Source organism: Zingiber officinale, chromosome 5A, assembly GCF_018446385.1.
Source record: "Zingiber officinale cultivar Zhangliang chromosome 5A, Zo_v1.1, whole genome shotgun sequence".
In the NCBI taxonomy this organism is placed as follows: domain Eukaryota; kingdom Viridiplantae; phylum Streptophyta; class Magnoliopsida; order Zingiberales; family Zingiberaceae; genus Zingiber; species Zingiber officinale.
The window spans coordinates 15115550-15138815 of NC_055994.1; the positions used below are offsets into that span (position 1 = coordinate 15115550).

The 23266-nt window shown below is 39.2% G+C and overlaps 1 protein-coding gene across 1 annotated transcript; it reads right to left on the reverse strand.

Moving 5' to 3' along the window:
- Positions 1-14102: 14102 nt before the first annotated feature.
- LOC121980254 (protein ALTERED PHOSPHATE STARVATION RESPONSE 1-like) lies at positions 14103-17168 on the reverse strand. Its single transcript, XM_042532231.1, has 4 exons — positions 16115-17168; positions 15519-15736; positions 15127-15350; positions 14103-15051 (listed from the first exon to the last, which is right to left on the reverse strand). The coding sequence occupies exons 1-4, from the start codon at positions 17007-17009 to the stop codon at positions 14241-14243; spliced, it is 2148 nt and encodes a 715-aa protein (XP_042388165.1). The 5' UTR covers positions 17010-17168; the 3' UTR covers positions 14103-14240.
- Positions 17169-23266: the final 6098 nt, after the last annotated feature.

A 23266-nucleotide genomic window follows, 5' to 3' on the forward strand; every position in this document is an offset into this window, starting at 1 on the left:
AAATGATGACTAATTTATCATTAGATATGACATCTTACATCAGGAGTTTGATTACTAATACTACTATGATATATGCGAAGCACTGGAATTGTTCCACAAAAATAACACAAAGGGAGTCAACACAATGTAAGAATTTCCTTTTAAAAGGAAATGCGTCAAAACTTTTCCTTTATGCTCAAATCCTACTAAGCTAGGGTGCCGGTGTTAATTGATTTATTTGATTCGGAAAGCTAATATTAATTTTGAAGAATTTAAGCAGCATAATTTCAGAGGCGTGCAAAATGATCACTCCTTTTATGCTCATGGATTATGGTCTTCTAAACATAATCTGTATTAAGGATATCGAGTCTACTCAATTATTTCCCTATTTACTAGCCACTATTCTGAAAAAAAATCTTGGAAATGGAATCTTTCATTATCTGCCATTTTAAAAGTTCTCCTCTAGAATGGATAGCCGATAAAATTAAACCAGCTAGACATTTAATCCGAATGGATATTAATGAAGTCAATGGTAACCTTGAAATGTTTACTGAAATATTTTCTAATTCTGATACAGAATGGTTAGCCAACACAACTTTAGATGAACAATTGAAACATCGGAGAGACTTAGTTCAAGGAAGTTCATGGTTATAAGACCAATACTATGACTCCCATAAATTCCTATTAGTGGAAGAAACTTATATCGAAAAAAATCTATCAGCCTAAAGAAATGGGTACTCTTTTTCTTCCCTTCAAATGTACAACTTTATATCCAAGTCTGTAGGAATGGTACCAAAAGAAAAGTAGCGAATGACAGGATACTAGCTAACAGGGACCGATGGCTTCACTACCCAAAACTCCTCCATCTGTCACTTATGTAGAAGATACTAACCTCATTAATATGATGGAACTCTATCCAAACCCTACAAGACGTATGTAGCAAGATTCTTTCTCATCCTTAGTGACTCAACCAACACTCAAAAAGGGTATGTAGCAAGATTCCTTCTCATCCTTCATGACTTAGCCAACACTCAAAAAGCCAAGATTTCTTCTCCTTGGTGACTCAGCCAACACTCAAAAAGCTGATGACTCTACCAAGCATATCCCATATTCCTTCTTATCCACATGCATGCTATCTTCCACGAAGTTTGTGTAATGACCCACCTTCCTTACTACTCTCTACGGTGACCGTTACTTAACTATTAACTCTACTTACTAGTGTTACTTATGCTAATATTAGCAATACTCAACTTTGTCACGCCCTCAGAGAAGTTCCTACCGAAAAATTTCGGCAGCATCTCCTCTGTACCGGTGACAATATGGAGCATACATACACAAAAGAAATACACATCACCACGCAGTTTAATAAAATCAGATCATGCAAGTAATGAATAGCGAAAACATAATGAAATACAACTTCTAACTCCAAAATTTTATTATCAACCTAAATAAAGAATTAATCTAAACAAATTCTTAAACTAAGTCCCAAGGCTTCTATAGTCCGGGCATCACACACCATCTGCACCACCTTGTCGTCTTCCTTTGCTATATCTTTTCCTTTCCTTTATCTGCAGTAAGAGGAAATGCAAACTATAAGCGAATGCTTAGTAAGCGCTATCTAACTCACAAAACTCGAATATGCATGTAATTGGAAGAAATCTAAAACTGAATGCTCAGAAAGAAATACTACTCATGCTCATCTAATAGTAACAGAAACATACTAAAAAGCAAATCTATACAATCATGCTAGCATAAAGAACTAACTTGCTGAATTTTTAAACTTATGTGAAGCTTATTTCTTTTGTTTAAAAACTTATACTTTAATACTTCAAAATAATAATCAACTTTCTTCTTGGGCCCAGCGCGTAGTACCATCTTATGTGTGTTCCCTAATAGGTTGGGGTAGCGAGCCACCAATCCTAAAAGAGCAGACCTCGGTCTACCAAGGCCAAGACCTCGGAATTGGACACCTAGATTTGTTTAACTACAACCTCGGAAGTCGGCTACTAGCCTCTTAAAAAGTAAAATACTTGTTATCTTTTATTACTTCTAATATATAATGCCTCGGCATTTTAATAAGCACATTGTGTGCCAAAATCCCTAAAGTCTTGGGATCTACTTAAGACCTTGGCCTTTTTCTTTCTTTTCTTTATCTTGCTTAAACTTGTTAACACTTCTAATAAAAGAATGCTTCCTTAAAAATTGAAATGTTTAAACAACTTCTAACATCAGAATGCTTAAACCAAAAAACTGCATACTATGCTAATAAAATTCTGCAATATAAGCTTAATCAAATCTGCCTACAAACTTAATCAAAATTCTGCAAGCAATACTTATAAAAATCTGCATACCATACAAGCTTAAACTAAATCTAAAACTTGTTGGAATTAAAACCTATACTGCATGCTTCGAATTAAAAGACTTAAATCTGTAATGCTGAACAATAAAAAATCTACAAATCTAATTAAGCTTAAATAGACTTAATCTAAACTGCACTAAAGTTCTGCATACTACGCTACAAAATTCTGCATACTATAAGCTTTAACAGAACCTGCCTTCAAGCTTAAATAGAAATCTGCATATATAACTAACAAAAATCTGCACTACATTATCTTATATCTTGCTACAACAACACTAAAAAAGAACAGTCAAATCTCCTTAGTAAAGACAAGTCAATTAGCTCAAGCAAAAGAAATGCCATCTACTAAAATAATGTTGTTGCTATCAAAAGTTGATACGTGAACATGATAATATACTAGAACATATTGTAAAATACCAAAAATAGGAGAATATTAATAAGGAATTTTTTCAAAATTTTTGGAAATTTTTCGAGAATTTTTCGGAGCTTGTACGGACGAGTTAACGGGGATAAAAACGGGGCCCGGGAAAAGCCTGTTTAGGCTACCCCATATAAGCGAGGAAATGTTAATTTAAATATTTTTTTTTATTTGTTTTATTTTCTTTTTCTCCGTTTCTTTTTCCCCGACGCCGTCTCCTCCCCAAAACCGCACGAGCGGTTCTCTTCCTCCTCTCCTTTTATTCCTCTCTTCTCCCGATTTTCTGCCCTAGTCACATTTCGCCACACACCTGATCCCTTTCTCTCTCTCCTGTGCCCTAGCCAGCCTCGATGCCGTGCCCTAGCAAGCATCGACGCCACTGACGACACCGGTTTCCCAGCGTCGGCCGTCGTCGTCGTGCACTAGCACCGCCGCCGACCCATCTCCTCACTTCTTATCGCCGACCACCAGGTTTGACTTACCACAAATTGTAGCCTGTGCCCTAGCACCGCAGTTGCACGGGACAACGTCGATCTTCTCTACGCCGAGTCCCTCCCACCAGACAACTTCACCGTGCCCTAGACTGGGTCCACGGCCGCCGGCGCCCCTTCTTTTTCGGTGCCTCCTCTCGGCCACGATCAAGTCGGTGCCGAAGCTCTTCATCACTGGCACAGAATCACTATAGCCTTATCCGAGCCTTTCCTCTGCGTCCTAGCAGTGGTCTTTGAGGTAGCTATTCGACCCTAATCCTTGCTTTGGATATCTGGTTTGTTTATGGTGTTGACCTTTTGATTCCTTTCGATCCGATGATTTCAGTAGGTTGTGCTGTTTTGGTGGATCTGGAAATTGGGGTGTTGTGGGCTGCTCTTTGGTCCAGCAGCCACTCCTTTTGGCAGTAGATCAGTGATCACGATTGTGATTTTGAGGTAAGGTGTAATAATTTGGGATTTATTAATGTAATTAGGAATTTGAATACGTATGGTAGTTAGATGATCATGAGGAGATTAATTCTTAAAGGAAGGATGATGGTAATATGATTAGGGTGTTGTCCTAATTTATGATTAGAGATTTTTAATTAGCTATTTAGAAGAATTTTAGCTAATTAAAATATATGTGTATTGGTGACACAGGACTTTAACACGAGACGACATCTCGACGTCGTATTTGGACCATATTTGGACTTTCCTATTGGAGGCGGGTACTTTTGACTTTATGTCTTTGATATGCATAGTAGTGAATTTAACAAGTAGCAATAATTATGTTCTCTTATTTGTTTCGGTTAATCACTACCCGATACCTGTTACATGATTGGTTGATTGCTTGTTTTGCATCTCATATATTCCTTACCTGTTGATACATGCTTATAGGGGTAGTGATATACCATGCTTCACCATATTCAGGACCTAGGTTTTATACCTTCTGTGCACCTTTGATTTGATTCGTTGACCTATGGTGCACTTTTATATATATATGGATTAGTTCAGGATATTTTGTGGTTAGTGACATGCACCATTTGCATGATTGCATGTTGTGCGATAGTCTGCTCCATTATTGTTAAGCACATCGCCAGTTATATGGATCTGCACACACCACCACTCATGGGTTAGTGGTCGATTCAGGCAGAGTGTGTTGCAGCAGGGACTTTGTTTGGCTCCGTTGGTCCGCTCATGAGTAGTGTGACACAACGTGGTAGCCGGCAGGGATTCCTCCCCGTCATCGTGTACCGAGAGTTGAGAGCATTGAGCTTCCCCATTTATGATTTGGGGTAGGAGGATAGGTGTACTCCGACAGCATCCCGTCCACTCGGTCACTCATCAGGAGCAGTGACAACAGAGTGCACGGTTGTCACAGCCCTACCCACTCGACCTCACTATTGTGTGTGATATGGTTGACTGGTGTCAGGGGTGACCAGGACGCATCATTGGCATCATATGCATGATGTATTTATTGCTTGTGTTTGTGTTTGCTGCATTTATATGCTGCATATTGTTTGGATACCTATGTTTGACATGCATACAGGATTTCTATACCACTCGGACTGTTTGTCCTTAGGTTAGTACAGTTTCTCTCCTGTTTACTTCAGTTGTATTTTTATCTTTCTTATATCAGGAGACTGTACGTATGATTAGTGCTAGGTGTTATTTCCCTACTTTGTATATCAGTTGTACCTGCTGAGTGTTGGACTCACCCCGCCTCCATTGTTGTTATTTTTCAGGTTGATGCTGTCAGGAGAGAGTTCCAGTTTCTAGTCCCTGCAGATCTCAAAGATATTGTTGGTCTTTTGGTTTTCTTACTTAGATTATGCTAAACTTGTTCTGGTTGATGGTATAGACATTGTATGGATTTTGTGATGTCGATGGATTTTTATTCGATATGTTTTACTACATGCCTACCTAGACGGCAGAAGAGATGAGTTTGTCGGATTTGTGTTTTATGGGTGTAGTGGAGTAGGGTTGGTTTCGAGTCGTGGTATTACTGTTTTGTTTACTTATATATAAACTGCGTGGATGTTTGTGTGGTTGTATTTTATTATTGTTTTTATTCCAGCCGCATGTGGCTGAGGTATATGAGGATGTAGAAAAGTTTCAGATTGTCCGTCGTACAGGGGAGATGCTGCCGAAATTTCTTCGGATAGGGACTCCTCCGGGGCGTGACAAATACAAGGAACCAAAACATAATGCAATGCAGAAGAACTTCTTAAACTACTCTTTAATTCCAAGTCATCCTAATGTTGTACAGGAAGGAAAACCGAAAGCAAGACAACAAGGAACACTTACTACTCTTACATTTCAAACCATCCTAATGCTGTACAAAAACCGAAGCAAGGAAAACAAAGCACACTAGCTACACTTGAACTTCTAGCCATCCCAATGCTATACAGAGGGAAAATCCGAAAACCAGAAACAAGGAATACTTGCTGCCCTTAAATTTCCAGCCACCCACTGCTGTACAGAAAGGAAAAACCCAAAATCCAAATCCTGAAGAACCCAATGAACACATAGCAATGTGTACAATTGCAAATAGTATAGAATTTGCTACTGGAACCCAACAAAAAGTAACAATCCTGCTTCAGGTTCAGTACCACGACAAGGAGCAAAGGAAAACCAATTTACCAAAACCTACATGCTCAACATACTAATCCCTCTCATGTTCTTTCTTTGAAACCCACGACAGCAAACCCTAAACCAACAATCTTCACAGAAAAATTCAAAAACAAGAGGAAAAAGAATCCGAAACTACTCTACTGCAGGTGAGTAGCAACTTACCGAGATGTTCTTGGACTTGCAACCGAAGGGGAAAACTCCTAGGGCTTCGGAGAACTCGAGATCTCGGTCTCTTCTTGTGCTCACGGCTCCTCCTCGATGGGAGGATCACAATGGTGTGAAGACCTCACGGAGAAGGGTGCTCGCCGGCCGCCGGAAACGCCCTAACTGCTTGCTGCGTTTTCGCCCTAGCAGGAGCTGTCGCACGCCGTTCGCGAGCGAGAGAGGAGAGGAAGGGAGAAGTTTTAGGTCACGGGGAAAATAATCCCTAAGTTCTCTCTTTATAACTAGGGTATTCTGTTATGGTTTAAGAATATTTCGCTTCCCTTTTATTATGAAACATCCATTGGAATGCCTGGCAAGCCGCGTTTTGACCGAGTCAGAGGTCGCGGGTTCAATTCCTCAGTCGAACCCCTTTTTCCCATTTATTTTCTGTTTCCTATTAACTATTACTTAAATAAATTTCATTCCCCTTTTAATCAGTAATGCTCGCTGGAACACTTGGTCAGCCGGATTTGCTTAAGAGTTGGCTCGGCCAGAGGTCACGGGTTCAAATCTCGGTTTGGATATTTTTTTGTCGAAACTTCTTTCGTTTAGTAAAATACCAAACGACCTCCAAAAATTGCATAAAAATACTTTAAAAATTTATAAAAATCTCTAGAATATTTGTATAGCATTTTCAAATATTTTTAACCACTATTAGAACTCGTAATGAGGAATTTTTTATCGTTACAGTTCCCCATATCTTATAAAAAGTTCATCCTCGAACTTAGACTAATTCTGGGCAATAGGTACTTGTTAAGTTTAACCAAAAGAAATTGACACAAAAGAGTGGGTAGCCCCAGTATCAAATAAGAAGGTAGCGAAATGCTAAAGGGGGGTATTTGACCTGTGACTACCGTGGAGGCACCGGCAGCTTCTTCCTCAGTAAGAGAAAATACTCTGGCATCGGTTGGAACGGGTGGGGCTTCCAACCTTCCCTGACTGAGATAGGGTCCTTCCAGAGTTGCAGGCATATAATATAACTGAGGCTTGCCTCCATATTGTATTGGCTGTGGCTGAGGTGCTTTGAGCTTATTAGGGCATTCTTTAGCCATGTGTCCTTCCTGCCCACATGAATAACATCCCGTCTTACCCAAAAGACAGGATCCTTGATGTGCTCTCCCACATTTAGGACAGAGAGGGAACTTGGTCTGCTTGTTTGCTGGTCCTCCCTTCTAGTTACCTCCTAAGTTCCATTGCTTTCTCTTGTGACCCTTGCCCTTCCAGTTCTGATTACTTGACTGGGGATTCTGGCTCCCCACTGTCTTGTCTTCGATCTTGACTGGCTTCAGCTTCAGCCACTATATTAGGTATGCTTCTTGTCTTCTAGGTGCTGTGGGAACTTCCAGGGTGGCTAGTGGAACCTCAGTCACCACTAGAGTCTCCACATTGACAGTTAGAGGAGTGGGAGGGACTGGCTGCTGATTCGCTATCAGATTGGCGATCACTTGTTGCTGGTCCGCCACTTGTCTCTGGAGTTGAGCAACAACGTCAGAGAGATCTGGCTCAGTTGTTCTGGGCTCTTCGTTCTCATGTGCTCGATCCTTAGTACGAACGGTACGAGGACGTCCTCTTCTTGACATCTAGTTATGTAGAAAGAAACTAAGCAGAATTCTTAACTTTATAAGCACTTCTAAACATCTCCCTATTCTGTACATAGAATCTAATACTTCTAAGGATTTCTCTTTACTGTAAAGAATAAAGAAAGCATACTAAAAAATTTAAATAAAATTTAAATAAAATTTAAATACTTTCTTACTTGAAGACGGCAAGGCCGGTGTTGATGTGTGATGCTGGAGAATAGAAACTGCTTTGATACCAACTTGTAACACCCCACCCTCCTCACTACTAGTCTGTGAGGGCGGAGCGCTACTGAACTACTAACTTTTCTTAAAACTAATATTGCACACATGTAATTATCAATATATAAACTCTCTAAACATGCAATTAACTAGCAGTGGAAAACTAAATGACTAATCTACACATCTAAACTACATCTAAATCTCAAATGACATGGAATATAAGGTACAATCTAAAATGTCTAAATACAAAATATCCTAATAAAATCTTTAACTAAATCCCAAGGCTTCTATAGTCCAGGCATCACACATCCATCCGCACCTCCTTGTCGCGTTCCTTTATCTGCAGTAAGAGGAAATGCAAACTATAAGCGAATGCTTAGTAAGCGCTATCTAACTCACAAAACTCGAATATGCATGAAACTGAAAGAAATCTAAAACTGAATGCTCAGAAAGAAATATTACTCATGCTCATCTAATAGCAACAGAAACATACTGAAAAGAAAATCTATACAATCATGCTAGCATAAAGAACTAACTTGCTGAATTTTTAAACTTATGTGAAGCTTATTTCTTTTGTTTAAAAACTTATACTTTAATACTTCAAAATAATAATCAACTTTCTTCTTGGGCCCAGCGCGTAGTACCATCTTATGTGTGTTCCCTAATAGGTTGGGGTAGCGAGCCACCAATCCTAAAAGAGCAGACCTCGTTCTACCAAGGTCAAGACCTCGGAATTGGACACCTAGATTTGTTTAACTACAACCTCGGAAGTCGGCTACTAGCCTCTTAAAAAGTAAAATACTTGTTATCTTTTATTACTTCTAATATATAATGCCTCGGCATTTTAATAAGCACATTGTGTGCCAAAACCCCTAAAGTCTTGGGATCTACTTAAGACCTTGGCCTTTTTCTTTCTTTTCTTTATCTTGCTTAAACTTGTTAACACTTCTAATAAAAGAATGCTTCCTTAAAAATTGAAATGTTTAAACAACTTCTAACATCGGAATGCTTAAACCAAAAATCTGCATACTATGCTAATAAAATTCTGTAATATAAGCTTAATCAAATCTGCCTACAAACTTAATCAAAATTCTGCAAGCAATACTTATAAAAATCTGCATACCATACAAGCTTAAACTAAATCTAAAACTTGTTGGAATTAAAACCTATATTGCATGCTTCGAATTAAAAGACTTAAATCTGTAATGCTGAACATTCAAAAATCTACAAATCTAATTAAGCTTAAATAGACTTAATCTAAACTGCACTAAAGTTCTGCATACTACGCTACAAAATTCTGCATACTATAAGCTTTAACAGAACCTGCCTTCAAGCTTAAATAGAAATCTGCATATATAACTAACAAAAATCTGCACTACATTATCTTATATCTTGCTACAACAGCACTAAAAAGGAGCAGTCAAATCCCCTTAGTAAAGACAAGTCAATTAGCTCAAGCAAAAGAAATGCCATCTACTAAAATAATGCTGCTGCTATCAAAAGTTGATACGTGAACATGATAATATACTAGAACATACAAGGAACCAAAACATAATGCAATGCAGAAGAACTTCTTAAACTACTCTTTAATTCCAAGTCATCCTAATGCTATACAGGAAGGAAAACCGAAAGCAAGACAACAAGGAACACTTACTACTCTTACATTTCAAACCATACTAATGTTGTACAAAAACCGAAGCAAGGAAAACAAAGCACACTAGCTACACTTGAACTTCTAGCCATCCCAATGCTATACAGAGGGACCGAAAACCAGAAACAAGGAATACTTGTTGCCCTTAAATTTCCAGCCACCCACTGCTGTACAGAAGGAAAAACCCAAAATCCAAATCCTGAAGAACCCAATGAACACATAGCAATGTGTACAATTGCAAATAGTATAGAATTTGCTACTAGAACCCAACAAAAAGTAACAATCCTGCTTCAGGTTCAGTACCACGACAAGGAGCAAAGGAAAACCAATTTACCAAAACCTACATGCTCAACATACTAATCCCTCTCATGTTCTTTCTTTGAAACCCACGACAGCAAACCCTAAACCAACAATCTTCACAGAAAAATTCAAAAACAAGAGGAAAAAGAATCCGGAACTACTCTACTGCAGGTGAGTAGCAACTTACCGAGATGTTCTTAGACTTACAACCGAAGGGGAAAGCTCCTAGGGCTTCGGAGAACTCGAGCTCTCGGTCTCTTCTTGTGCTCACGGCTCCTCCTCGACGAGAGGATCACAATGGTGTGAAGACCTCACGGAGAAGGGTGCTCGCCGGCCGCCGGAAACGCCCTAGCTGCTTGCTGCGTTTTCGTCCTAGCAGGAGCTGTCGCACGCCGTTCGCGAGCGAGAGAGGAGAGGAAGGGAGAAGTTTTAGGTCACGGGGAAAATAATCCCTAAGTTCTCTCTTTATAACTAGGGTATTCTGTTATGGTTTAAGAATATTTCGCTTCCCTTTTATTATGAAACATCCATTGGAATGCCTGGCAAGCCGCGTTTTGACCGGGTCAGAGGTCGCGGGTTCAATTCCTCAGTTGAACCCCTTTTTCCCATTTATTTTCTGTTTCCTATTAACTATTACTTAAATAAATTTCATTCCCCTTTTAATTAGTAACGCTCACTGGAACACTTGGTCAGTCGGATTTGCTTAAGAGTTGGCTCGGCCAGAGGTCACGGGTTCGAATCTTGGTTTGGATATGTTTTTGTTGAAACTTCTTTCGTTTAGTAAAAATACCAAACGACCTCCAAAAATTGCATAAAAATACTTTAAAAATTTATAAAAATCTCTAGAATATTTGTATAGCATTTTCAAATATTTTTAACCACTATTAGAACTCGTAATGAGAAATTTTGGGTCGTTACAGTTTGTCAATATAAGGACCTCGGACTACTCCTTGCAAGATATAGATACCGAAGAGTGGTAGCAATCTAGTGTGCAAGTTTGTGCAAGTGTTTTTCAATGAGTGTTTCTGCATTGTCTTGTATAATTTCCTTACATTCTTTCTACATTTCCCTATGTAATTTCCTTATGTAAGTTTCCAAATTTCTTTAATGTAGTTTTTTTACCCCCAAGGCGTAGCGCAGACGGTGGCCGCATGACATCTTTGGCGTATTGGTCAGGGGTCGATTCTCAAGAACTGATGACCTGACGTTTATCCTATCATGTGCCTAATGTCTGTGTACTTGCATTTACCTCTCTCTATATCCGTGGGACTGACACTAGGGGGTCGTTAATATAACAAATTTATATTTTTTTAATGCAAGTTTTTCTTTCTAGGACAGGAAGGCTCTGCCTTCTTCTAGCTTTCGCTATCAGCTTAGTCCTTTTCTAAGTAAACCCTAGAGTTGAAAGGTAAGTGTGACCTTGTTCTTATAAGACCTGTGTGGGCTCCATAGGCAACATAATATGAGGCCAACATAAGACCTCAACAAAGCAGGGAATGCTGCTACGTTGTTGTATATTGCTAATGTTGTGAATATGTGACTCATGCAAATGTAAATTGATTATTATAATAAGAGGTTTATGTATCTTCTTCGTGTGCATGCGCATATATCATAATACCTTTAGATTTAGTTGAAATTTCCCTCACAACAAAACTCTTAACTAGGCATGTTGTCTGTTTCTATTGATTTCTCATTTGCTAATTGTTGATGTAGGAGAATTCGAAGATTTTATCATTATGTTTGATAATTTTTATTTTTTTTATATCTAAGATATTTTTAGTATTTTTGGTAATTTTTATCTTTTGAATTTTTTGGATTTTGATTCGGTTTATGGATTTTAGGATTATGACTTTCTCAATATTTTTTCCTTTCTAATTGAATTTTTTTTCCTTTCTTTACAAGTTAAAAATTATGATGTATATGTTAGGATTTCTTTCTTTTCTTTGTATCTTAAGGTTTAGAGTCTATATATAAATATCTGTTTAATTGTTTGAGGGTTGATTCTCGATTATTAAATAAAATTTCCATTTTTCAAAAAAATCTGGAGGATGGTGGTTTTCTTTTCTTGTCTTCTCCTTAATTTCCACTTCTCGTTAGCCCACCAGATAATTGCTATCCTACCCGACATTAGTTGGTATCAGAGCTAGTAGATTTTGATTGAGGAAGTCGAGCACTGATCCAATGGAAGTCATCATGTTCATGGTCGCAGTCGCAAGAATAGTCAGGTTCTGGTTGAGGAAGCCTCGCACCGTGATTGTAACACCCAAGACGAGATTGAGGATTTACAAAAGCAAGTCATAGAGTTAACCTAGTGTCTAGCGGCGCGAGATCTTAACAAAGGTAAATCTGTTGCCTTAACGACCCTCCCTAATCTGCAGTACTCCACGGATATGGAGTGAGGTAAATGTAGGTACACAGGCGTTAAACCCATGGTGGGATAAATCATAGGTCGTCAGTTCCTGAGAATCGATCCCTGATTATTACGCTAAAGATGTCATGCGTCCACTGTTTGCCCTACTCCCTAGGGTGACATGATATCTTAAATATCGTGAGGCATGTGGTCAAGGTCATAAGAGGCAGGTTCCGACTGAGGAAGCTTCGTACTGTGATCATAGTGCTCAAGATTTTAAAGCTCCTAAGTTATCTTATTCTAATTCTAGTTCTACTTTCAAAATTTCATACCATAATCATGCTCAGTTCCTAGAAAGTCATGGTCAAGAGGAACGATATGGAGATATTCAATTTCCAATTGATCTTCTCTATTTTTCTGGTGCATCACAGACTAAGGGGTTCATTGATTAGTTTAATGAAGTAGAGTAGATTTTTTATTATAAAGAAGTACCTGTTCAGATAAAAGTAAAATTGGTCGTCTTCAAACTTAGAGGTATAGCATCGGCATAACGGGAGCACTTGTGACACTCATGAGACTAACAAGACAAGGCCAAGATCAAGGATTAGGAGAAGATAAAAAGTCAATTTCTTCCCATTGGTTATACTCAAACTTTGTTCTAAGAACGATTAGGTTTTGCTATGGAAGACAATAGCTTTGACATCCGAGATAACATGGACGGATTCGAAATTGAAGAAATTGACCCAAAAGCAATTGAAGAACAATCTCGATCTCAAATTTGAGACAAGGCCGAGGTGATTAGTGAGCCATGTATGATGATGATAAAGTCATTCCTTTGAACTGAACATTTGACTATATACACTTCTACAACTTGAGAAGCGAGTAGCTTCTATTCTTATGGAAACCAAACTAGAAGAGCATGGTCTATTGGCTAGGAGATCAGATCTTCTGTCCCATAATTCTCCTGTCCCCTTGTCCCATTAGTTAAACGACAAGAAAAATCTAGTTTTGAACCGAAAAAATAAAACCTCCATTTAAGGTTTAGGTTTTAGAGTTTTAGGGTTTAAGATTTAAGATGTTTAACGACTTTCCTATCATCACTCAAGCTCAGTCGATAATCTTAAATCTTAAAATGCTAAACCCTAAATTCTAAACCAAGATTTTGTTTTTTCAATTCAAAATGATATTTTTCTTCTAGCATTTAACTAATGGGCATGGGGACATGGGATTACGAGACAGGAGATCCAAATTCATTGCCTAGTGGGTTGGTTTAAAAAATTACATATCTCATTGTTTGCAATATTGGTGGTCCAGTTGATGATGCTAATGATATATAAAGAAGATGGACACTCAAGAGTTGTGAATTGCAGAATTCTTTGAACACTATTGTTCTTCCTCTTGACTCACTTGAGGTTGGATTATCCCGTCACATAGCCTTGCTCTTTAAGGTTCTAATTGATTGGATAAACCTGCCATGTAAACTTGTAAAGGCTAGTTGCTATACTGGTACAGATGGAGCTATGGGCTTCATTAAAATTGATTATGGAAGTAAATACATGGTTGATTTTATGGCAACTCCTCTATTCCACGATATGGCGGACTTGAGCCGCTTGCTGAGGCTCAACGTGGCAGGGAGGTGGATGTCTTCGGTGGTCGCTAAATCGAGGATCTCATGTCCGCCGAGCGTGGCACACAAGGGGGTCTTGTCTGTGAGGGATCCTACGAGCCTGAGTGTGTAGTGGGTTTTCTTAGGGTGCCCAGGCGTCGGAAAGGAAACCTACGCCAACTGACTCTCTCAGCTCCTTGGCATGCTACACATCACCACCAGGTTTTCTTAGGGTACCCTAAATGTACATAGGCCTTTAACATTTAACAGAAGATATACCCCAAAATATAGATAGGCCTTAACCATTCAACAGCAGATTTAAAGAAGGTAGCTTGAGAAGGCAATTGAAATACTTATGAGAAGACTAGCAATTAGCAATAAGCCAAGGCCTACAGAATTCCTCAGTGTAATCACATATTTTATCCTGCTTTGCATGCCCCAAAAAGATCGGCAAACATTTGATATCAACTTCATCCATGTCCAAGAGGCTCCATGCAGGTAGTCTTCCCAGCCATCTCATGCATCGACAGATCATACATGCTAACGGAATCCTTTGAGAATTGCGTTAGCGATTCGAAGATGCTAGCCAATCCGATCTTGAACCCATTAATCGTGATTTCATGGGTCTTGCGCAAGCAATCCCGATGCTTCGCTTTCTCAGCTTCCAATTTTTTCCTGAACATGTCTAGCAGCTCTTTCTTCTCAGACAAACACTCTACTCGCTGTCGAAGATCAGAATCAGGATTGTTTTCAGACAGCTTGAATTCCACAACCTTGCTCTCTTCCCTTTGCAGAGCAAGAACCCTGCGGTCGAGCTCTTTGGTGAGCCTATCTACTTTTCTCTTCTGTTGCTGTTCTTCCCCCTGCTTGATCCATAAGCCCCGCACAGTTCTAATGAAGCTTCTCATGCCAGAGGATACAGGTTGGTCAGGTAGCTTCCTTAGTGAGGTCAACCATTCATGACACATAATAACCAAAGGAGGTGTTCCAGCTCTGTAGGAAGGAAACAACGATCTACTTCGGGAATAGTATTCCACGTCGGATGCAAAAAACTTCGATAACCAACCATGAATAGCTTCGACATACGCTTTCTGTGCTGCAACATAGCCTATAAAGCATGACCTCCAGTTGCGAAGCTCTGCCTCGAGAGTAACGGTCGCAAGACGATGCGTGTTGTTACTGAATTTTCCATGTGCCGGGCATATGAATGTGCTCACTTCAAACATTATATGTTTCTGAGTTTCATGCGACTCCAGCATCGTCTTCCACATCCGGGACAAACTACAGGAGAAGTAACAATGAAGAAAATGATGCCATTGCTAATTAAGATTCATAATTCAGGATCATTCTTCTTACCCTTGTAGCAGCTCTACGATTTGTGGTTGTAGTTCTTCGTCCCTTAGTTTCTCTAATCTCTGTGATATCGATTGAGAAGCTCGTAACGCAACACATATTCCTGCATGTAGATCTCTTGCAATAGCTCTATTTTTGTCCACAGAGCTTGATTTTGATCCTTTGGCTTCTTGGTTCCTTAGTTGCATGCATTTCTTCAAGTAAGTTTGCCAAACCTGGTCCCCTGCCTAGAAAACCAAACCAATGCATCAAGAACAATATAGATAAAGGGAAATATTTGCACATCACTGTTAAGCTGTCATTAAAATGATCAGGCATTGCTAGCAATCTCATACAGATTACAGAATGCAGACATCTATCGACTATCCAGAGAATTCCAAGGACGCACAATGTACCTTCACTTCTTCATATAGCTTTTTCTCCCAAGCATACAACCTTCCTAGAGTCTGTGAATGACTTCCAGACTCCATTCCAACATAGTCGTCCAAAGGTTCGTTTGTAGTTTCTGTCCAAGACGTGCTGTTGGAGCTCGAGGTAACTGGACTTCTATGAGAGGACGAGAACGATGCAGACCGATGCCATGTAATAGCTCGAATAACTTTCGACGAGTTCTCTAGATCAAAGATATATGATGCACACACGCAATCAGTAAAGTTTGATATATGTATATGATATTTCAAGGAAGAGAACTGTGCCTTAAGCTATGAACCAAAGAATCAGATCATTACGAACTAGTAAAAAAAGAAGGAAAACTTGATGTTTTCTTTGGCAAATAGGAATTGTGATCCTTAGTATACATTTAAGAATGACAAGGAAGACTGTTGATAAATAAAATGGTAGAGCTACAGAGATCAATAAGGCTAGACAGGGGTAAAAGATAGGCAACACTTGGACCATTTAAGGGAGAAGAAATTGTTCCTACTCCCCTTTGTGATCCACCTTTTACCCAGATAAAAGGAGCACGTAGAAGCTTGTGAAAATTTTACCAAACCTTTTGTCTCCTCATGCCCTGGTTGGTGTTGAACAAAGTTGCACTCCAGCATCCTTAAGACGTCCTTCCCTGAATGGTACGCCTTGATGAAGGAGTCCTCGATTTCTCTCAGCGCTTGGAGTAGATCTCTGCCCTCTCCAGCCTTCTCGGACAAAGACAGATCTTCTTCTTGGTTTGCGACGACCTCCACCACTTCGGTGTTGCAGCCGCAGTCGGGCACCCTTTCCGCAACCAAAGTCTCACCTTTTAGCTCCTCTTCTTCTTCATATTCATCCGCTTCCTCGAGATCCGGAATGCCTTCTTGCTCTCTCACCGCCCTCAAATACTCATCTGAGCTCCGGTCGAGTCGTCCCACCGCAACTGCCGGTTCAGCTGCCCGTGGGACCTCATCGAACTGGCCAAAGAAGTCCCAACCGAACACCTCCGGTGGAGGAGACGGAGGCATTGGCCCTGTCGCGGAGAAGAAGTAACCGCAGCCCGTTTCCCCACCCATCTTATTCTCTTCTTCCACCTCCTCCACCGACTCGGCCGCCTCTGTGGACTTCGAGCTCGCGGGAGGAGGCGAGGCGTGGCAGGGCAAAGACTCGATCTTTGCCTCCGTCGGCGTCTGGCGGAGGTAGGCGCATGGAGGGGAGGAAATGGCAGGGGGCGCGGAGGAGGAAGAGGAGTCAGGGAGGGTGATGAGGAAGGGAGTCGGGGCGGACATGCGGGAGACGAAAATGTCGACTGCGGCGGCGACAGCGTTGAGGGAGTGGATGTAGGCGGCGTGAGCAGCAGCGAGTTCGTAGCGGCAGTCGACCGCCGCTTTCATGAGGCGCTTCCTCTCGCGGCAGAGCGCTACCGGGCCTTCCTCCTCGCCGCTGAACCCAAGCCTGGACGCTGCACAGCCCCCCATTTGGTGTTTCCTTGGCCGATAAAAATGGGGGAGTTTCGGCCGGATTTAGACGAGCTTATGGTTGGAGTTGAAGCCGAAGCGCAGGGTAGCAAGAGGAGCTTTGAGCCAGCATTAACTGAGTATAGAGAGAGACAGTCAAAGTCAGAGAGAAGAGGAAGAAGGAGGGAGAAATTGACGTTACTTTGTCAGTCAGCAAACAGCGAGAGGATTATGATCCGCTTCGACCCGGGTCAGTTTGGGCTATGCCCAACACAGTTCCATGTATTGGAACAGCATATACATGTCATATAAGCACGGGTTCATGCTAAGTCAAGCATGGGTTCTAGTTAGATCATGCCTAACTCTGCGTGCGGCTTGAGCTCATTTGTTATTCCAATCAGGCATGACTCATGGATACACTAGATTGAGCTCGTTAACTGATTGGATCAAGTATAACTCAACCCATCTTTGAATGTGTTGCATTGGGCATGTTGTAAGGATCCTTACCACATCAGATTATTGGAGTCAGTCTACAGAAACTTGAGATTGGCACAACAAAAACTATATCTTTGAATTTGTCATGTTCGACATGACCTGACAAACGATGCTAATTTTATTTGACTCGTTCGAGCTAAATTACAATTACGAAAGAGCAAAATTGAAAATGATAAATTATAGGTGGAACGTTAAATGAATGACAAAAATGACTCGTTTATAGAGTATATTAGTTTTTCAAAGTTAATAATATTTTTTATCCCATAAACTTTAGATATTTCAATTAATTTAGGTCATTACTGAAAAGCACTTGAAAAGTCTCTTTTTCTATAATAGTCTTAGCCAACCTCTATAATTTAAAAAACAAATGGTTGATACTGCAAAAAAACTACCACTGACCTAAATATTGATTGATAACTAGTGATGTGTAACTGTGTATTTTTCTTTTAGCTAGCACGATTAATATTGGGAATATCCTAGAAAGTTTTCTATCTATCATCAACATATAGATTTAAAAGTACTAAAGTGCTTGTAATGGGTAGTGATGTAAGATCAATCTAAATTTCAAAGAGTCATAATTTTTAACCTTAGACTCATATTTATCGACAGCCATTGGTACATAATTTTAAAATCTATATTAATTATTAGGGAACCATAATTGTCAAATTTCATGCCCAAATTTCACCATTTAAATTATTTTTGGAGTGATTTTACTAATTTTACTAATTCCTATTTTATGATATTTTATGGTGTCTTTTTCTTTCTCTACAAGGTTAGAAATTAAGGTTCATATTTTAGATTTTTTTTTATTTCTTAGTCTTAAAGTCTAGAGTATATATAAGCACATGTCTAGCAATATGATGAATTATCCCTCTATTATTAACAAAGCTCTATTTTGGAGAACGATGGGTTTCCCACCCATCCCTTTGGCATTTTTCAGATTCACTTCATGTTTGTCGTCCTAATTTCTCTTCTTGTCTTGCCTATAGATAATTATTATTTTACCCAGTGTCAGGTGGCTCAGTAACTCAACATCTTAGTCTTAGGTTTGTCATCCTACTAAAGTAAAATGTCCTGCAGTATGTCGTAGCTGGATATTGAACCGTGGATGCATCGGAGACTACATAAACGTTTTGGTGCAACTTTCACTAATAATCTAACTCAGATTTTGATGAATGACAAGCGACTTAAAGTTAGAATATTTTGTGACCTAATTGCTTTACCAAGTGTGTAGGAGTTGACTGGTCTGAAGGACCTGACATCAGACTGAAATCCAGCTAGGTCTGATGGACCTGATAGTTGGTGGGAAGTCCAGATAGGTCCGCGGGGCCAGATATCTGGCAGAAAGTTTAGTTGGGTCCGTCGGACCTGACAACTAGCAGGAAGACCTGGTGGGTCAAAGGTAAGTCAAGTGACTGCAAGTGGTAAGTGAAGATAAGCAACTAGAGGAGAGATCCAGTGAGGACTTGTTCCCCATTGAGGGAACTGTAGGTGCCGGTCCAACTTAGATCAATTTGGGAAATCTAAGTTGAGACCTTGATTAGATCCTAGTCTCAGGAAGATAGGATCTAATTACTACTCTTATTCTATTGTGTTATGTTAACTCTGTTTTGTAGGACAAATATATTTTTTTATTGCCTGGACTAACCCTTTTTACAAGGAAAAAACTGTTGAAGAAAAGAGGAGTACAGGCGCTCAGAAGGGATCCGAGCGCTCAGAAGAGATCCAGGCTCCCAGAGCTGGTCCGGGTGCCCGAACCAGCTCGCCTAGGTGGGTGTCGCGGGCACCTTAGCAATCCAGGCGCTCGGAGTCGGTCCAGGCGTCCGGACTCGAAAACTCATCCAAAAATTGAGGTGGAGTGCATTGACTGGCTGAGGCATGTGGTCCAAGTGCTCAGAGGGGTTCTAGATCCCCGGAATGGGCATATATAAAGGCCTTTGACTAGGAGCTTTAAGACATCAACTGCTACGATTTTTACTCTTGTGCGGTGCTCCGAAAAAGCTCCTACGACGCTAGGAAGCTCATTCAACAATCGGCAATCAAGACTTTCTTATTTTTTTTTATTGTCGGCAACATTGCTTTTAGTTCTTGTACTTAACTTGTGTAATCGTTCGAGCTATTAGTGGATTGTCTAACGAAAGCACTCCACGAGTGCGGGTCTTGGAGCTCTGAACCAAGTAAAACTACTTGTGTTAGCACTTTATTTCTCTATTTCTTTTACTCCTTTATTCTTCCACTGTGTACCTATTTTTAGTCATAATTTTTGATGAACGCTATTCACCTACCCCCTCTAGCGTCTTTCCGATCCTACAAGTGGTATCAGAGCCAGATCGCTCTAAATTGGTGAAACCACCATTTGAGCAGGGGGTTCCTTTGTGAAAGAAAATTATATCGTTTTTGTTTAAAAATTATTCTTAAGCATTTCATTTTTTCCCTCCATTTTTTTTAAAAAAATTCTATTTTTATTTTTTCACCATAAGCTAAAATGGGTGAAATAACCTTTTTAACAAAATTTATCATAATATTATTTTATTATTTTTGTTAGCATTTCCTCAAAATTTGTGTAATACTACTTGTGTTGTAACAACCCAAATTTTTTCATTTTGAGCCCCAAAAATAATTTAAAAATATTTAAAAATGCTATAGAAAATTTCTAGAGATTTTTAGAAATTTTTAGAGTATTTTTATGTAATTTTTGGAGGTCATTTGATATTTTTACTAAACGAAGGAAGTTTCGACAAAAAAATATTCAAGTCGAGATTCGAACCATGGACCTCGGACCTGACCCGAGCCTTAACCGAATCCAGCTAGCCAACTATTCCAGAATTGTTTTATGAATGAATATGGAGCAAAATCTATTTAAGAAGTAGTTAATGAATAGGAAATAAATTGGAATAAGAAGGGATGCAGCCGAGACTCGAACCCGCGAGCCGCGCCTTAAGCAAAAATGCAGCCAACCAATTATGCCAGCGGGCTTTGCTAATTTAGGAAGGAGCGGAATATATTTAAGGTATAGTTGATAATGAAACCTTAGTTACAAAAAGAGGGCAAAATTTTCCCGAGCCCTAATATCTCCCGAATCCTTTCCTCTCCTCACGCGGCGTCGGCGTGGCTCCTTCTCAGGCGAAAACGCAACGGGGGATCTAGGGCATCTCTCTGGCGGCCGGCGAGGGGCGAACTCCGGGAGTTCTTCGTCGATCTGAGGTCTCTCGTCAAGAAGGAAGCCGTGAGCGAGGAAGAGGCCACGATTTCAAGTTCACCCGAACCCTAGAAAGTCCTTCTTCCCGGCTGTGAGTGCAAGAACGCAAGGGTAAGTCGCTACTCACCTGCAATAGGATAGCTCCGAGGTTTAATCCTTGATCCTCTCCTTGTTCCTGAAGCTTTGCATGAGTTTCCTTGCTTTCTCTATTTTCGGATTCAAGTTAGCATTTTGTTTGGATTTCGAAGCATGTTTTAAGGAGTTTTTGTTTTGATGCTTGCTGCCATGAACCCTAAGGAAAGAAGGAGAATTTGTATAGGTTCAATTTGAGGTTTCTGGTTTTCCTCTTTACTATCACAATCACTGTCTGCTTGGGAGGTTCTGATCCAACCTCAACATTGTGCTTGATTCCTCTGTGTTGATTGAATGTCCTACTAAAGATAGGAGAGGTTATGAATCATTTTCGATGAAGCATAGACTGTGGTGATGGGTTTTAAGTCTTGATGTGATCTGGTTTTTATTCAAGTTTTCTTGAGGAATCGAGTTTCAGATTCATATTCTTGATGTGTTTGTTGATTAGAATGTTCTAGTTCTTCATGGGAAGCAATAGGATTTAAGTTCTTATATGCTCTTGTTATTGAAATAGTTTTGAAACTGTTGCAAGATATTATGAATACGGTTTGATTTGCTGTGTTTAGCTATTTGCCCATGGGATAATGTTAATGTGAGTTGATTATGATGCTTTAGTGGCTGTCCGAATTCTGGGTAAATATAGAGTGTGATGTGTCGATTTTGAGTTGTTCTTATATGGTTCCGATGACTTTGGAATTCCAAATTTACCTTTGCATGTTCTATTGTAACATGGTTAAAGAGGCTTTGCTTGCCCTATGAATTCATTGGATTAGTTGGTCTATGTGACACTTATCATGCTAAGTTGGGTAGCATATTTATATATCTCATCTATTGGTTTTTAGGGCTGCCGTGTATTAAAAATGGTTCTATAGGGCTGCCGTGTATCTCAACCACTCTAGCTTAATTTGAATATGCAAAAGGGATAAGTTAATACCCTTTAATCTTGGTTTAGGGCTGCCGTGTATTAATAGTAGTTCTTTAGGAAAAAAAAAAGGTAGATCCGCTACCTTAGCGTCCCCCCTAGTGCCAGTCCCACGGATATGGAGAATAGTAGTTCTTTAGGGCTGCTATAGCATGAGGTTGAAGATTTTGTTAAAGATGGGTGCTTTATGTATAGAATTAGGTTTTGGAAGAGGTTAAGAATAGCATGCATGTTTATAATAAGCTTGAACAACCTTCTAATATTAAGCATATAGTTTATAGTCTTTCTATTACCGCCGTGGGCGTAAACAACATGCATATCACGAAGATGCAGTCCTCCACTTTTAGGGTGCAGATTTGAAGTTTGCTACTATCTTAATGAGCAAGAATAGTTCTTTAATTTAAAGCATGTGTTCTATTAAATCTTTTTAGGAGATTATGAGTAGTTATAAGTAAAGAGAGACCAAGGTCTTGATTGGAAAAGATTAATATTTTAAAGTATAAGAAGTATAAGTTTTATAGAGTTTCAAGTTCTAACTAGTTTAGACCCTTTTTGTTATCAATTGTTTAACATGTTACTAGATTCTTTGTAAGTGATCCTTTAACCTGCAATTATAGTTTTAAGTTTAGCATGTTAGTTTCAGATTTCATGAAAACATTTCAGATGTAGATTTTCAGTTTTAGTTTATATATATATCTATGCAACGAACTGCCTTTTATTCCAAGTATATAGTTAGATTTTTCTTTAAGCTTTTAGTTTTCCTTTGTTCTGCTATTAGGCAATGAACATAGAATGACTTGGATTAAGTATTGGTTTATTAGGCTAATTGGAGGTTGATCCGGTAGTGATTTTGGTTTATTTTATGATGAAGTAGGTAGTGTAATCTCTTTAGTGCAGAAGTGTGGATGAAAGAGTGAAAATGAGCATATGTAATATGTTGTTTTGGTGAGTATCATGTATTAAGACTAAAGATGATTTGAATTGATGAAATGAATTTAACAGGTGAGAAGTATGTGAGTAATTTAGATATGCAAGTAGTAACTTCAGAGTATAAGTTTAGTTTAGAAGATGAGAAAAGAGATTTATATGTTGATCAATATAGATTTTATACTAAGAATTCCTTTCTGACCATAAGTTTAATGGCATAATTGATGTTCAGAATTAAAGTACTTGTATGTGTCAATATCAAGGATTCCATTTGGTCTCAACCGGTTACTAGAATTTGAAATTCTAGGTTTATAATTGCCATGTAAGAATTTTAGTGCAGTTTAGGTCTCCTTGTAGTGCAGAATTTTAGTGTAGATTTTTATTAAGTATTAGTGTGCAGATTTTATTAAGCATTAGTGTGCATAATTTTTATTTAACATTATAATGCAGATTTCTGTTAAGCATTGCAGTACAGAATTTTGTTAAGCATTGTAGTGTAGATTTGCTTTAAGTATTTAGTTTCTTTAGCAATGCAGATTTGCTAATAGATAGTTTATGGATAGCATTTTAGAACAAGGCTTTAGATTTCCCTTAAATATGCAT